Here is a 15,747-nt window from a genome sequence, read left to right on the forward strand (position 1 = left end):
TAACAAATGCACTGTGTAAATACTTGTAAGGTTAACCTCTATTTCCATTTGAAGCACTTAGTCGTTTAAGTCGGTTTTCTTGAGATGTTTTACATTCGTATCGAGTACGTTCTCATGATCGAACTGAGAAGAATGTCCTTTGTCCTTTAGCATCACCATTACGTTTTGTAAATATATTATTTGCGTGTGTTGAAGACAAATGTTGAACTGGAGTATAGTGTACTCTCGTTTTTTTTATGCATGTTGAGTCAATATAATTGTAACGAGTGATCAGCGTAGGTAATATGTGCGGTAAATTTTTTAGCTAAAAATATGTCTAATTGGAGACGTTTCGAATCGTTTTAAAATCATGGAAAATACGATAAACGTTAATTTATGTATAAACAAATATCAATATAATAGCTAACCAAATATTCTAGATCATAAGGGAAAAAAAAACATATTATGTTGTTAGAAGCCATCAAAGTTCAGTGAATGGTAACAACGAGAAATATACAAAAAAATAAAATGTTGCAATTCTTAGAGAGTTTTAATCAATACCCTAAAGAGCATTGATGAAGCATATTTTGTAAATGTTAATTTAACGCTGTTCTGTTGTACAGATAACGCTTTATTTCTATCACATAGAAAAAATGTATATACACTGATCCTGTACTCGAAGCTCATAGTAAAACTGACCTAATGTATATACCAGCCATGAAGTATATTTCAGTTAGAATTATAAAAACACAAGTGAATAAAGATTATATGAATAAGATAGCCTGGCACTATTTCTAAGAATTAAGCGTTTAGGTATACAGCGTAAAATAAAAAATAATATTTTTTTAAGTAAATTGAACAGTCCCTTAAAACTATGCCAGACTGTACATAGAATCCTTATTCATTTTCGTAATGTTTGTAACACAGGAAATTGTTCAATTTGCACTAAATATAATAGTGGCATCTACAGTACTACAATAAGTGTACGTACTTACATAATTTCTTAGAATACAAAGAAGTTCGAAGCCAGATTTCTAACACAGAAATTGTATTCAGTTTCCTTGAACAGTTTTGTAAATTTTTATAATTATAGTAAGTATTAACAATTTTAAATATTCGAAATAATTATTATTACATTGTAGGCACATTAAAATGACTAACCAGCAGTCACGCATGTATGATATTCACACAAAGATAAAATTTCACGTGATTCTAATAATGTGTGCATCATCATAAATCTGGTATTAAAAAAAAAAAACAAAAAAATATATTTTGTTCTAATAGTATCAAATCATTAAGATTATCTGACAAAAAATACTGTGCCCTAGACACGAATACTGCATCAAGTTTGTTTTACTTCAAATATATATTCTAAGAACGCTGTTGACTCGCCATAGTTTCTCAAATTATATTATAAGTATTCATTCTGGAAACTTCACCAAATTTTTTAAACAAACAGAAGAATATCTGTGAAGTATTATTATGGTTTTGTCTTTCTCAAACCTCACAGAAACTTAGTTCTACAATGGCCGTATTGTAGAAAATCATGATATATGCAGAGATGGTAACAGTTATGCATTATAAGTAACAGCTTTCTCTATATTTACCATAAAACATCACCATTGAATTATCATCAAGCACCCTGGTTTAATTAGCTTTTATTTTCCTCGTAGCTCCTGTGGAACAACTAACATAGATTACTTGCTCGTGTCAGGAGTTTCTTGTATGCTTTCTTTAAAATTGCATTGTTTAAAGTGTATCCTTACAGTAATTGAATTGTTGCGCATCTTATCAATGTAATCCAATAAGCCCTGCAACCTCTTCTTAATTCTTTTCTGGTCATCCATGGTACATCCAAGAATTGCAGTTTCAAATATTTTATCTGATTGACCATACCCATGCGAGGTGCAAGCATTCACGAAGGATGCACAACGTTGTCTAGTCACAGCTGGATCATCTCGAAGACCAATTATTAGATTATCAATCAGACTGTTTACCTAAAATGAAATACTTCATATGAGAACTTCTTGAGTAGAAACTTTACTTTTGCACAAACATGAAAACAAACTAATTGAATCCAGAAGTCAATGCATTATACTTTTAAAACACTATTGGGCAGTCGACTAAAATTAGTTATAAAAATGTCCGTAAACAGCAGGTCGTCTAAAAATAGATGTTTCAGAATAACGAATAATTTGTCTTCGATAAATTTTTGTAAACACGAACGCGACATGAACTTTCTGAACTTCATTAGAAGTATTTAATATTATACGCAATTATAAATACATAATACTACTTTTGTAACAATTTTCCTTAAAATAAAAAGTGTTGACGCCGGCCGTTGGTAGCAATCTGTGCAAAGTATCGCCGGCCGATAGTGTGTTAACACTGTCGTATGTACTTGTACAAGGTATAGCAAAGTCATAAAATGTCCTCACACATCATCTCATTTTAAGGGCACAGATTTTTACAATGACACTTATGGAAACCTAATTTGGGTATGAAAAATACTTCTGACAATTCAAAAACATTTTACAAGTTCGCCATATCATATTTCTTTAACTATAATATGTTACGAATGACATATACCTGATGCAATGCTTCTTGTTGAATGTGGTCACGTTGAATTTTTACCAGAACATCAACAGTTAAACATCGCACAGATAATCTCTCAGCGTACCTTAACACATCATCCCTGTCAGCTGATTTAAAAATTAAGTATTAATTCATAAAATCTGTACTTTCTCGCGGAGGTTTCGTCTAAAGAAGCATGTCAATTGTTTCTGCACGTAATATGTATTAACTATCAAAGAACAAAAATATGAAATACACCGATTATTTACATTTGTCGCGGAAAACTCTAGAAGCTTAACAACGTTGAGAACATTCTACAATTAACGAGAACATTGTCGACGATGTTTCTAGACATGTTAGAGAAGCTGACCTTGCATTCGAGGAATAAGTTGAGATAAACACTTACTGTCTTCTAATCCCGTCAGGATTTCATTATTTTTAAGCGTGTCCAAGGTGGTCAGGAGTGTGTCTTTCTCTTCTTCGAGCCGTGAGGCATCTTTTCGTAATTGTTCTACGTGAACCTCGATCTGATCTAGAAGACTAACTAACCTGTCTTTCGGTTTCCCTGGGCCGTCGCAATCCGCGCTCTCCAAAATATGCGGCAATGGGCTATCCATTTTTACAGAATCCTCGAAACTGTTCTCTGACGAAACGGTTCGAATGTCACGCGACTATCAAACAAAAAGTTCTGTTCACCCGGGAAACGTAATGGAAACGCGTCGATAACGGATTAACTCTTGTCGGCGGAATTCGTTGCGTACACTGGCGGTTCTTGAATGTGTTACACAAAAAAATGACTGCAGATGACTGATAGAACTATGCGAACGACGAACACACACATACAATCACTGAATCACAGACAACGTATAGAATAGACTTATCATCTTATGGAACTTCGTGTTTCATGTTCTGAAATACCGATCGTGCAAAAAATCAGAGTTTTTCTGCTGCCCTCTACATTATGAGACGATAAATTCGGGAATTACAGTCAATTCACTCGTCTCACCTACGTAGGACAAGATTCTACAAGCTTTTTACATCAGTTTAAAATCACAGCATATACATGTATGTATAAGATTTATATGTGTATTATCACCGACTAGGTATAGAATAGACCCCTCATGCAATGCTTTTTTCTGTTCCACGTTCATAGGGCTACGTAGCCCTGTTACCATTTTAGTGTCAATATCCGACGTTACCGATAAAGCATGAATTCTGGGTATTATTAGCACAAATGAAGTGTTATTCCATTCATATTGTGTGTATCTATATGATTTGACGGGAATAAAAATATCCGATGCTTCAGTTTAAGGTTAAGGGATAAATATGACAGTCATAAAACATGAAACGGAAAAGTATACATTTTTTCACTTAACTACAAGACAATTTATTCTAAATGCATCGTTAATGGACATTTTATGAATGTTACTTTTTACATGTTCTTGTTTTATTCGTTTTTATATCTTGCCTTACATTTGTATATTTGTAACAGATAAATTACATATTGTCTTATATATATATCTATTAGAGATGGCGTGCAAAATCACTAACGGTGATTTATCACAGTGATCGTCGAATCACGATCACGATCGTGATTTAACTTCATTCACGACCGTGATTGCGATTTTTTTATCTTGAGTGAATTTGCTCACTGCAATCGTAAGTCATTAATCTTTAAACAGAAAAACGTATTCAATATGATTTTACGATGAATTACATTACTGTGTTTGTAAAAATCAGTAGAAAAAACAAGAAATTCTAAAAGAATGATTTGCTAGGTAACATGTAGATTATAATTTATAATCATTAATTTATTCATTATTCTTCATTGTTTCTAATTATTCTTTTACTTTATACGATATAACTCGAAATTTTGTTTTGATGTCGTTAATATAAAATATAAAATATACAGATTATGTGTCGCGTGTAAAGAACTGTTAGGTATCTTCACCAATCAGAAACGATCACGAGAAATCACGAATCACTGTGAAAAATTACCGTGATTGAGAACGAACGTGATCGAATCACGAGTGATTCACAAGTAGCAGTTCACATCATCTCTAGTGAGAACGTGAGGTCACGGAGCCCCCGCTGGAGGCGCCATAGACCCTGTACGGTGAGAGCGTGGGGTCACGGAGGCCCCGGTGGAGGCGCCATTTATCACGCGGGGTTAGAGCGTGGGGTCACGGAGCCCCACGTGGTGGCGCTATAGACCCTGCACGGAGCCCCCGGTGGAGGCGCCTTTGATCACGTGGGCTGAGTATCTGGGGTCACGGAGCCCCCGAAGCAAGCTGAAGAGACCCCGTGTGCGTGAGAAAGTGGGGTCATAGAACCCCCGGACCTGCATAAGAGATCCCGTGCGTGTGAGAAAGTGGGGTCATAGAACCCCCGCAGCCTGCATAAGAGACCCCGTGTGTGAGAAAGTGGAGTCATAGTTTCATTTAAATTTGTTTATTAACATTCACTACAAGTACTTACAACCAGTAAACAATTAACAAAATTATCAGTAAATGCCAAGAAGCATTTACAATAAGAATTATGTCGTCAGTGTCTGGGTAGAACATTTAACATTTAAAATTTTGAATTATTGAGAACCATAGTACTAAACTACTATGAATTACTTATGAATTATGAATAGATAATACTTTTACCATGACTTCTATCAACATTTTTATAGTTTTTTATGCATTTTATTATCTTCAATTCTTTTCTGTCTAATCTTATTTAATACTTCATTTTTCAGTAATTAACTCAACAAAGTACTAAAAAAGGATGTACTTAACTTAAATGTATAAACAAGAAAACTAGCCATGTGCATCTTTCTATCATCAACAATTTGTAACTATTTGAGCTTCCTAAAGTTAACATATTTCTAAGATAGATTTTACAGTTATCTGTATACACTTACACGTACATAGTATTAAAAATATATGTATTCGCATAATTTATGCATACACATTACAACTAAATAACAATTGCAATCATAAAACATTCTGATTATTTTATTACACATATATATAACTCTAGCATTCTAAGAAATGTCAATCATCAGTCTCAAATGTATAACTTAATCCAAAATGTCATAATTCTGAACACTACTAATTTAAGTAAATATAAAATTATTTTATTTATGTCACTGCAACTAAACTTACATTCTAAGCTAAATAATGACAGTATATAGAATTATTCATATGTTAAATGTGATAAATATCTATATATACATATTTACCCTATGATAATACCAATTTTCTCAATACAAATTATCCTATTTGCATCATACAATAAACATCTTAAAACATATGCTACCCAATTACTTGTTCATGTACTTAACCTACACAATTCCAATGCATGGTCAGTCTACAATAATTAAAAATTGTAACAAAAGTTAATTCACATCTCAACAATACCCTTTTACCCTTAAAACACTTATCTGACGTAGAATAAAAACTAAATAATTGTACATATTTTATATACAGACCTAAAGCTTTCAAATACTTCATCTACAAGAATTTTCTAGATTCTTAATCACAAATGATTATGTTGCTCTGTGCTCCGTAATTCTACAACTTCTAATTGAAGTCTGTTGTCCATAGCTACAATGAGCATAATCAACAGCATGGGTATACGAAAACGTGATTGCCATCCAAGTTTCAGCATGAAGATTAAAGCACGATGAAATGTGCCACCACTGGCCAGGAAGACTTTAGATGCCATTGTGTTCATTGTTGTAATAATCACGCAGAGATCAATTCTAGTTTCCACTATTGATATCAAGAGATTTATTTATTAACTGATAATCAGTTAATTCTTTTTGTAATGATCTCAATACAACAGATAATCAGATAGACAGATCGAACACAGGATCATGCAATTCCTGTTACTAACAATTATTATTTCTTCTTTGGATGGTTAATGACTTATTCAAAACCGTTGAAATTCAAGTATTCCTTTATCGTTTTTAATAAAACGAACTTGTGTACTCCAAATAAAGGAAGACAACTTGGTATCAATGTCGTTGTAGAGATAAACAGTTGGTGCGTTGAGGTTATGGTACGTAACCCTCAAGTGAGTAACAATCGAAACATTTGTAATGTTTACGACGTCTATATTATATTTTGATCAGTTCTCTCCTTGCATATTGATAGTGTGATGAAGAGTAAAGACTAGCAGAACCCACGAATTTTTTGGTAAACATGAACTTGACAGGTACGCCTTGCCGTTCGCTGTGACGATTCAATCGAACTATCGATACATAATCGACTGTTTACCTTTCAACCTTAAACATTTTGAAATCCATGGCGCGAAAAAGCATTTCAAATTTTTGTACAAAGAGTATAAAATTTTAAGCATTAACAAACGAAATAAATAGTATAAGTAGATAGTGGGTGATTATACAAATATAAATTTTGTTACGCGATATTATGAGAAGGAGAATTAAACAGAAATTTATTTTTTATTAAATATTTAAAAAATTTAAGTATTTTATTTAGTACCAGACAGAATCCTTGATAGGATACACAAGTTTCTGGTTCATTTTACTTTTTGTAAAATACTCTATAAAAATCTAAAGATAAACACAACCTGTCTAGTTAGAACAAGAATCTTTGGATACCTATATGTACTGTAAGTACAAAGACTTAAAGAATTAATAAGGAGTTCAAATCAATTTAAATTTATTTAACCAAGCAAAGAAAAGGAGAATTCTTCACTGTTACCAAATTAATTAATATTTCACGAGCAGATTCTTTCGTACTTCATACATTACATTATTTATTCATTTTATTTGTATGACTCGTAGTTTCGTGCTTGAAGTTATAAATAAGTAAATTAAGAATAGCTATATTAATACACTGAGGCCAAAATGGAAAACATTTTATAGGTTAGTTTGCTATATGTACCGCCAAAAAGTTCCAACGACTTTGAATGAAGTTCAGAGAGTTATTCTGGCGTCTGAGTTATGAGCAGTTATGAGTTTGAAATGACTCGACAGAGCTCACAAAACTGATAGCACTGTACACCATTGACGGTTATTGGTGGGGTCAGACACTATAAACATATTCAACAAGCAAAATTACGCAGCAGTTAGCAGACGCCTTCGTAGCCATGAATATCGACTTCGAGGGGAAACGGATTCTCGTAACGGGTGCTGGACAAGGTACGGTATAAAATACGCATACATGCAGATTTTGCATTTAGTACTTTGTAAATTTAAACTTGAAATTATTTAATAATTTGTATGCCATTTAAACGGAGTTAGATTATCGGTTATTCTGTGAGAACTTCAATGGAGCCAATCAGAGTCTTTTTTTCCACTTTTTTTTCCACTTTCTACTGAATGGTTAATAAATCATGATAATAATGATCACATGATGCAACTGACAACTGTTACGTTGCAATTTAAATACATTTTTTTCTAATCCTCCAGTAATTCTCTAACAAATATGAAGCCTCTGCAAATTGTATTAAAGTAATTTAGAGAAAAATGTTGTTAGTTCCTAAAATATCTACAGAAATAGCATAAACAAGCGCAATTAAATGTTTGAAATACAGAATTAACACAAGAAATATAAGAAGCATACGAATTACGAGAAACTGAAACGTTTTTACTATACACAACAGATACTTCTATGTACTAAACCACGAAATAACGGCATATTATCAGTACTTTTGATCTATACTTTGATAACCTTCATAGAAGTAAAGATATGAATATATTATAGTGCAATGCAGATGTAATCGAATGTTACAATACGCGCATAAATTTGGAGAATATTCCACGAAAAACGTAAATATTTGACTGTTTGTTCACGTTTCAAACGTACAAATTATTCGCGATTCTAGTTCCATTTTATTCACTTACTAACCTTAATATTACGGTCAACCATCATATCACGCTGAACGAATCATTTCTCGTCCGATACCACAATAGAATAGTTTTTTAACGTAATTTTCCCTTCTTAACTGATCACAAGACAAAATACCACACATGAATCAAATACACACACACACACACTAGAAGATTGATTACTAGACTGATTAAAATATAGTAGTAGGTTAAGCATTAATTGCAGGAATCACACATAAGTGCAATTACTGGAGAAAAAGTTGATATTATATATCTTTGAAGTCAAACAGCGTTGAGCGCGGTTAAGGTAATCGGATGGGTGACCGCTTGGGAATACCCGCGTAAAATTTGTTGGCTCTTTTTTTATTCTCATAAACAATCTTGTTTAAATAAAAACACGCGTGATTCCAATGAAACCATTGTTTTTGTACTTCAAATATTAAAAAAAAAATATGACCAGTGCATACTATACTGATCAACTGAAACTTTGTTATAGATGATACTCTCGATATAATCAGTTGACCAGTTTAACGAATTACATGGCCTACACCAGAGTTGGGCAAAATGTAATCTAATTACAAAATCCAATACACAATTGCAATTACAAGACAATTAAAATTACATTGTAATTAATTATACTAAATTTATTTGTAAAATTACAATATAATTGTAATTGCAATTTAGATTTCGTAATTAGGTTACATTTTGCCCAACTCTGACCTATACAATCATAGGCATTGGCAGGCAGCTGGCTCTTCGCCTCTCAAAGTACAAAGCGCAAGTGATCGCCCTGTCTAAGACAAAGAAGAACCTGGACACATTGTGCGCCGAGGATCCTCGTATCCAGGCTGTCTGCGTGGACCTTCTCGACTGGGACGCCACCAGAAAGGCCGTTCAGTCCGTTCTGCCAGTACATCTTTTGGTGAACAATGCCGCTGTTGCTCGTTTGAACCCATTTTTGGAGGCCACGCGGGAAGACTTCGATCTAACCTTCGACGCGAACGTGAAATCCATTTTGAACGTCTCTCAGGTGGTCGCTGGGAACATGATCGAGAGAAAAATCGGTGGCAGTATTGTCAATGTCTCTTCGCAGGCAAGCATTGCTGCCCTGAAGGATCACGCTGTCTACTGCGCCTCCAAGGGAGCTGTAGACATGTTGTCCAAGTAAGGTTTCCGCATTTTAAGCGTTACATCTTGCTACCACCTTTATCACCGTGGCAGTGATTACTCAGAGTTAGATGATTCATGGAAACTATCGATAAAGTGATAGTTATACCACGCAGACAATAGTTTTTACCTTAATTCGGCTCATCGATAGTTTCGCAAACATTGCTGGTAAAATGTACAGTAAATTAGTTAAAGTTGAAAGTAAGATGATACCTCTTCGTTTTTTCAGAACAATGGCCCTTGAGCTTGGTCAGCACAATATTCGTGTGAACACCGTGAACCCGACGGTGATCATGACGGAAATGGGTAAAATAGGCTGGAATAACCCGGAAAAGGCAGAACCAATGATCAGGAAGATACCATTGGGTCGATTCGGTGGTATGTATTTACAATCCAATTTCAACCTTCGTTTATATAAGGTGTCCTAAAATTATGGGACAAGCCGCAACATGCATATTCCTTTTGCAAATACAAATCGAAAAGTGCTTTACGATTTGTATGTGCATTACGAATATACATGTTACGGATTGTCCCATAATTTTGCGATACCCTGTATAGAGGATTCACGTAAGAGAACATTTAACGACAATATGAATTTTTTGTGACGACACACGTTTTTAGAAGTGGACGAAGTTGTGGACGGAATTGTCTTCCTCTTGAGCGATCGGAGTTCCATGATCAACGGGGTCGCTTTACCCATCGACGGTGGATTTGTGGCGACCTAAATTGCTGATTACACTGCTCGTCCTCAAAATCATATACAATAATGCGTACAAGACAATAATATTTTATAGATGACCAAAATCAAAAACCGTTTTTCATCATTCGCTATTTGTAAACTTTTTTTTTACTTTTATCACAGTTATATGTAATAATTCCTATTATGATGTTATTATACATAATAAAACCCAATTTTTCTTACCTTTGATCGAAAAAACCTTTTTTTGAAATATCTGAACAAAGCTAGATCGTTTTGTACGTTTCTGTTATATTTGTAACAATGCTCGACACTTGAATGCCATCAAATGAAAGAAAAAAAAAAGGACCAATAACATCTTATTTTATCGACAAGCTTTTAAATGCACATTTAAATTTGTGCCATACTATCTATACAAGATCAGAAGAAACTATAATTTACTCACAGATATGAAAATGTACATGATACTAATATATTACATCGTAATTTAAAATACGTAGTCATGTGGCTACAGTGGTAACGAAAAGGTTAACGTTTCTCTTGGCGAACAGAAAGGAAAAGTGACGTGAGGAAACAGGGACATATCGGAGTAGTTTCGGGGAGCAAAGTGAAAAATCTATAAATCCAGTCAATTTCGTTTATCTCGTTTTAATTTAAAAAATGCTTCGTTTCCTCTCTTTCTTTTATTAGTATTGAACTAGATGGGGGGACTTCGTTCCCCCGTCGAAGAGACACGTCTTATTTCCGAAAATATTTTACCGAAGACGCAGCCATTGGGCTCTCCGGCCCCCCGCCATTGCCGATCTAAAACAAACGTTCGTTTATCCGGCTGTTAAAATCGGTTAATCGTTTTTACCCCCTCTACAAGGCGAACAGAAAAAATCTAACGGAGCAAAAACGCGAAATTCAGAAGACACTTTTGCAAAAGACACAATTGTTTTTTGTTTCTTCCACGAAAATAATCGTCAGGTAATCTCGCCGTCGACTCACGCTCGATGTACAATTCATTTGTTTATTCACACCCAGCGATTCTTAATGCATAATTATTATTATTATAGACTATTTCATTCGGTTACTCGCTTATTCGTTCGCATAAGGTTACAATAATCGATAATTCACGCGAAAATAAAGTTTCCACGCTCGATCCCACTCTTCTTTTCGAGGGTTGAACGTGACGCGATCCGCCAGACGTGGCATACTTGGTTCGTTTTTATTTTCGAACCACTATGCATAAGAATAGACATTTTTCATGATGGTTTTATAATTATGCCACGCCTGTGTACAAGTCGCGTCTCGATAGATTAAAAAAAAAAAAAAAAAAAAAAAAAAAAAAAAAAAAAAAAAAAAAAAAAAAAAAAAAAAGAAATGGAAGTCCGAAGAAAGCAAACCGATCGACCCCGCCCCCCTTCGTGCCTCGTCCTCCGTGAACCCCGAAGAAGCCTCGGCCCAACGAAACAGGAACAAAAAAAAACGAAGAAAAAAAGAACAAGAACAGATCACTTACGATCGAGATCCACGGGTACCTAGAAGAGGCGTCGATCAAGTCGACCGTTAGCCGCTCGTGCTTTTCATCAACCTACAAAGAAACGAAAACGTGAATATAGAAAAAGAAAAGAGGAAGCTCCAGGGCCTGGCTTGATGGCAAGAGGTGGATCGTGCGATGATAAAAAAAGATAAACGAAATATGTATTCGTATATCCGGAGTGCAAACGAAAGCCCAAAAGAATATTTATGTTGTCCCTCGCGGTTTCTCATTAACAGACACAGACGCATACACACGCATCTCTTCTCTTTTTACAGCTGGTGAATAGAGACAGAACGAACTCGTGAAATTCTCTTGGGTAACGACTGTAAAAGCGTGTTCTTCGAATCTGAGGACGATCATTTTTAGAGTAATTTCTTTATCTAATTCTTTTTATTTCTTTAAGTTTACAAACAAATTTAATACTCTAAGCTTACTGGGGGATATATTGTCTCACCTGAAGGGAATATGGTTCACTCTTCAAATGCTACGAATATCAGATGGTACCAGTTGTAGTCGGTTAACTAATAAAGTCGTAACGGCCAGAATTGATACACGCGAATTTGTCAGTTCTCTAAATATTTGGTGGTGTTTAGATTGATTGATTGATTGATAGGAGGATTGATATTTTCTGTATCGAACAAAAGATGGTAGATCGCAAGAAGAATGATGGCGTTGCACGCGTAGGGACCTACAGTAAATTCTTGATAAGTGCTCGTATAGAGCTCCAGGTTATGAAAACTATCATCAATGGGTGTGGGTTCTGAACCAAAACTTTCACGAGTTCGTTACATCTCGATCACAGACTATACAGGGTGAGTCACTTAACAGTACCACCTAAATTTACTCGTAAATTATTTCACACTCGATATCCAACAACTTTCGTTTGAAACATTTTTTGTTACACATTCGTGTAACATTTGTGTAAACTATTTAATTTATGAGTAAATTTCCGTAGTACAGTGAAGTGACTCACCCTGTATACATATATGTATATCCTCCCCGGAAGCGAAAAACTAGAAACGAGACAACGAGGGCCGAATGGCTCTCGGCCCAGCAAAAACAAAAAGAGGTAAAAAAAAAAAAAGCACACACTCTTCTCATCCCACGCACCTCGTATGGTACAACAAAGAGAGACAATTTTTACGCTTGTTCGCTCCGATTTCCCTCGTTTATTCCTTCACCTAATCGTTTCGAACGGGAGCACAGGCACACACGAGAGAACACGCAAACAAAGAGGAGACAGAACAGCCTCTCCCTCGCGACACACTCTCGGTTCTTTATTCACGGCAATCTTCTCATTCGTTCTCCCCCTTAAATCGTTCATCGGTATAATAATTGCATGTATGTACATATACAAACCGGTCGGCCCGATACAATTTCTGTTCGGTTAAAAGTTAACCCTCGGACACCACACCCCACATCACTTATATGTAAACACGAAGAAGAAGTCTGATGTTTAAGAGCACAACCGTGACTGAATGACTGAACTCCGTTCCATGTAAGAATAACCTCAAGCTCGGACGAGTTTTCGACCGATCTGCACAGCCCCATCAGTTTTCGCATGACACTGGTTATATGTCCCCCCACTCCACGCATTTTCTACCTAACAAGTAGGGTGGGGATTCGCTACACAAAATAATTGCACTCTTACGTGGGACAAAGTATCCAGTAAATCATATCAGAGAACCCCTTTGGCAATGAATGTTTAGATGTCATCCCCTCCATTAAGGAGTCCCCCGTGGAACTATTTAAGTGTCCAGTGGTGGGGATCACGTCTGAACACTCATCGACGATCTACTGTATAATTGGGACTTTGAATTTTTGATGATTAAAAATTCGAAGAGAATAAAAGCAAACTGAACTCACGTTTCGTAGGGAAAAATTTTCTGAGAATTTCAACAGTAATAATTGCAATAATGAGAAATAATTTTTTTACCATGAACATAGTGTGGTGTCTGAGGGTTAAGATACATTGAATCGCAGGATATAACCCCGATGCCGGGGGATCGTCGATGAACGCCTCTCTTCGTGGATGATATCTTCCATCATCGAACGACCCCAGTGAGAATGGTTTCGATATTTTTCTTTCGTCTGTTTCGTCGAGGGTATAATTTACCCAGTGTGACACGATTATTCCACGCTTGATTTCGCAATTTTCGTGCGGTTCTTCTTTTTTTCGCGTGGAGAAGAAACCTCGCGATAGGGGACATAAGGCTCTCCTCGGCGTTCAGAAACAGGAGAGAGGGGTGTTTCTAGGCCCTTAAAAAAGTAAAGGGTGAAACAGAGAAAAACCGAAATGGAGGAACCTGTCGGACCCTCCCTTTTTACGGTGGGCATCGATCTCCTCGGAAATGGATCTTCTTTGTGCTCGAGCTTCAAGTGGTATTACGACGATCTACGAGGCGGAAGCGACGGATCGTTGCGATTTCCGTGTGTCTTTCAGTCGTGAACAGGTGGGAACCGCGCAAGGGTAATCGCTCGCGCGTGGCAGTGTTCGTTTCCTCGATTTTGAAAAGCACGAAGGAACGTTCCTCGATCGATCGATTACTTCAATGATCCATCTCGTTTCACGTATGGAAATTTTCATGAAAATCTCCACGAACAATCAGCGAAACGACCGTCTGCGATAAAATCCTTCGAATTTGAGGTAGTTCGATCGAGTCTAACCAATCCTTACGATTGGACGAATAAAAAATAATATTTCACGGATAGGATCGAATCGAGGAGAGGTCGTTCGAGCGATAAATTCCATATCGATCGAAGAAAATGGAGTAAATGGGAGCGGAAGCCGTCGAAATTCTCTGTGTCGAATGTTAATTACAAGAAGTTAAGTATCGTACAATGGGAGCTATTCACGCGGTATTTAAACTAATTATTATGGGCGATGTTGATGACATTAACACTAAAACTACCAGTAAATTAAATTGTATAATATGGTAATATACAAAATATATAGCATAATATAGTACAATGTAAAATGTATAGTGAATTAAAAGTCAATATAAATTTCGCCAAAGGCACTATTATAATCTCAGTAATCGTAAAATCAGAAATTTGCAATCCATCATTTTGACGGGTTTGGTAGTTCTGGTGTTAATATCGACAATGGTGAAGAATTTCGACGTCCTCCATTGTATCATAATACAACGTGTCGATGGTCTATTGCCCTTTTAACCCAATTTCCACCACTTCCGCGAGATTAAAATAAAAAAAGTATCAAGTAGATTGTTTCGGAAGCGATGAAAGATTGGAAGACAACCCTCCATCTTGGATCGTAATCTTTGTCGCTGCTGTATGTAACATAAGGTAGATAAAAAAATCAGACTTGAACGACGCGTTTTAACCCTTCCACGGCCGTCGATATTCTGTTGCGCATTCGAAACGAGGGATGAGAAAGAAAAAGGCAACTTGGATCCATCAATAAGTAAAATCACTATCTTGAACGGCTAACGAAAGGTTAAAATACGGCGACACACGGTGGATCCACGGTCGTTTCCGGTTCCCGATCGATCCTGTCCCGTCGTCCCCCACTCTCCCGAGCAGATCGTTGCGATCAATTCGTGTCCCTATACGAGTTTTTACAACATTAGCGAATTGTGTAATTAGCGGTGATAGCAGCAGCGATAGTAACTGGTAGTAGTAATAGTTGGTAGTAGTTAATAGTTAATGGTAATAGTAATGATAGTAGCGGTAGAGTGGTTACCATATGAAAAAAAAAACAAAAATACATAGAAAAACACGTGTCGGTATAATACATATTTTTTTTATGTATATATATATAACCATTTCTTATCACGTTCTTTTTTGCTTTTCACCTCGCTGGTGTTCTTTTTTCTCGCCGTTTTCGTGTGCAACGCGTCGACGATACTTATACAAGATACGTTTTATCCGGGAAGAGGAGAGGGAGGGAAATCACCGAGGCAGGAAGTGACGAGAGAGAATGGAAAGTATAATGGCGAA

The 15,747-nt window shown here is 35.9% G+C and overlaps 3 protein-coding genes across 5 annotated transcripts in view; 1 reads left to right on the plus strand and 2 right to left on the minus strand.

Annotated features, from left to right (window-relative positions):
- Nucleotides 1-1,288: 1,288 nt before the first annotated feature.
- Nucleotides 1,289-3,351, minus strand: LOC107186576 (BAG family molecular chaperone regulator 2). Of its 2 annotated transcripts, none has more exons than XM_015574472.1 (4): nucleotides 2,960-3,351; nucleotides 2,569-2,681; nucleotides 1,746-1,976; nucleotides 1,289-1,655 (listed from the first exon to the last, which is right to left on the minus strand). In XM_015574472.1, the coding sequence occupies exons 1-4, from the start codon at nucleotides 3,168-3,170 to the stop codon at nucleotides 1,638-1,640; spliced, it is 573 nt and encodes a 190-aa protein (XP_015429958.1). In that variant the 5' UTR covers nucleotides 3,171-3,351; the 3' UTR covers nucleotides 1,289-1,637. The 2 variants fall into 2 exon arrangements, with proteins under 2 accessions (XP_015429958.1, XP_015429957.1); XM_015574471.1 differs by having other exon boundaries at nucleotides 1,289-1,666.
- Nucleotides 3,352-7,141: 3,790 nt separating this feature from the next.
- LOC107186558 (L-xylulose reductase) lies at nucleotides 7,142-10,415 on the plus strand. The gene is made up of 5 exons (XM_015574453.1): nucleotides 7,142-7,176; nucleotides 7,433-7,708; nucleotides 9,133-9,562; nucleotides 9,795-9,943; nucleotides 10,187-10,415. Exons 2-5 carry the CDS (start codon nucleotides 7,657-7,659, stop codon nucleotides 10,288-10,290), a joined length of 735 nt encoding a protein of 244 aa, XP_015429939.1. The 5' UTR covers nucleotides 7,142-7,176; nucleotides 7,433-7,656; the 3' UTR covers nucleotides 10,291-10,415.
- A 495-nt stretch (nucleotides 10,416-10,910) lies between these two features.
- LOC107186625 (casein kinase I isoform epsilon-like) overlaps nucleotides 10,911-15,747 on the minus strand; it is a 33,479-nt gene continuing 28,642 nt past the window's right edge. For both annotated transcript variants that reach the window (XM_015574522.1, XM_015574521.1), the window contains exons 9-10: nucleotides 11,767-11,838; nucleotides 10,911-11,066 (exon numbers count right to left, since the gene is read on the minus strand). In XM_015574522.1, the coding sequence (XP_015430008.1) occupies nucleotides 11,814-11,838 (25 nt within the window). In that variant the 3' untranslated portion in view covers nucleotides 10,911-11,066; nucleotides 11,767-11,813. The remainder of the gene's footprint in view (nucleotides 11,067-11,766; nucleotides 11,839-15,747) is intronic.

The sequence above is a fragment of the Dufourea novaeangliae genome, unplaced genomic scaffold (assembly GCF_001272555.1).
Source record: "Dufourea novaeangliae isolate 0120121106 unplaced genomic scaffold, ASM127255v1 scaffold65, whole genome shotgun sequence".
NCBI classification, from domain to species: Eukaryota; Metazoa; Arthropoda; class Insecta; order Hymenoptera; family Halictidae; genus Dufourea; species Dufourea novaeangliae.

Bases quoted from the DNA above. Each gene is read 5' to 3' on its own strand.
- LOC107186576 (XM_015574471.1), bottom strand. From the start codon at position 3,170: ATGGATAGCCCATTGCCGCATATTTTGGAGAGCGCGGATTGCGACGGC. The intron at 1,977-2,568 runs GTATATGTCATT...ATTTCATTTTAG, and splicing joins AACAAGAAGCATTGCATCAG to GTAAACAGTCTGATTGATAA. The intron at 1,667-1,745 runs GTAAGGATACAC...AATCTATGTTAG, and splicing joins TGCGCAACAATTCAATTACT to TTGTTCCACAGGAGCTACGA.
- LOC107186558 (XM_015574453.1), top strand. From the start codon at position 7,657: ATGAATATCGACTTCGAGGGGAAACGGATTCTCGTAACGGGTGCTGGA. The intron at 9,563-9,794 runs GTAAGGTTTCCG...TCGTTTTTTCAG, and splicing joins GCTGTAGACATGTTGTCCAA to AACAATGGCCCTTGAGCTTG. The intron at 9,944-10,186 runs GTATGTATTTAC...ACACGTTTTTAG, and splicing joins ACCATTGGGTCGATTCGGTG to AAGTGGACGAAGTTGTGGAC.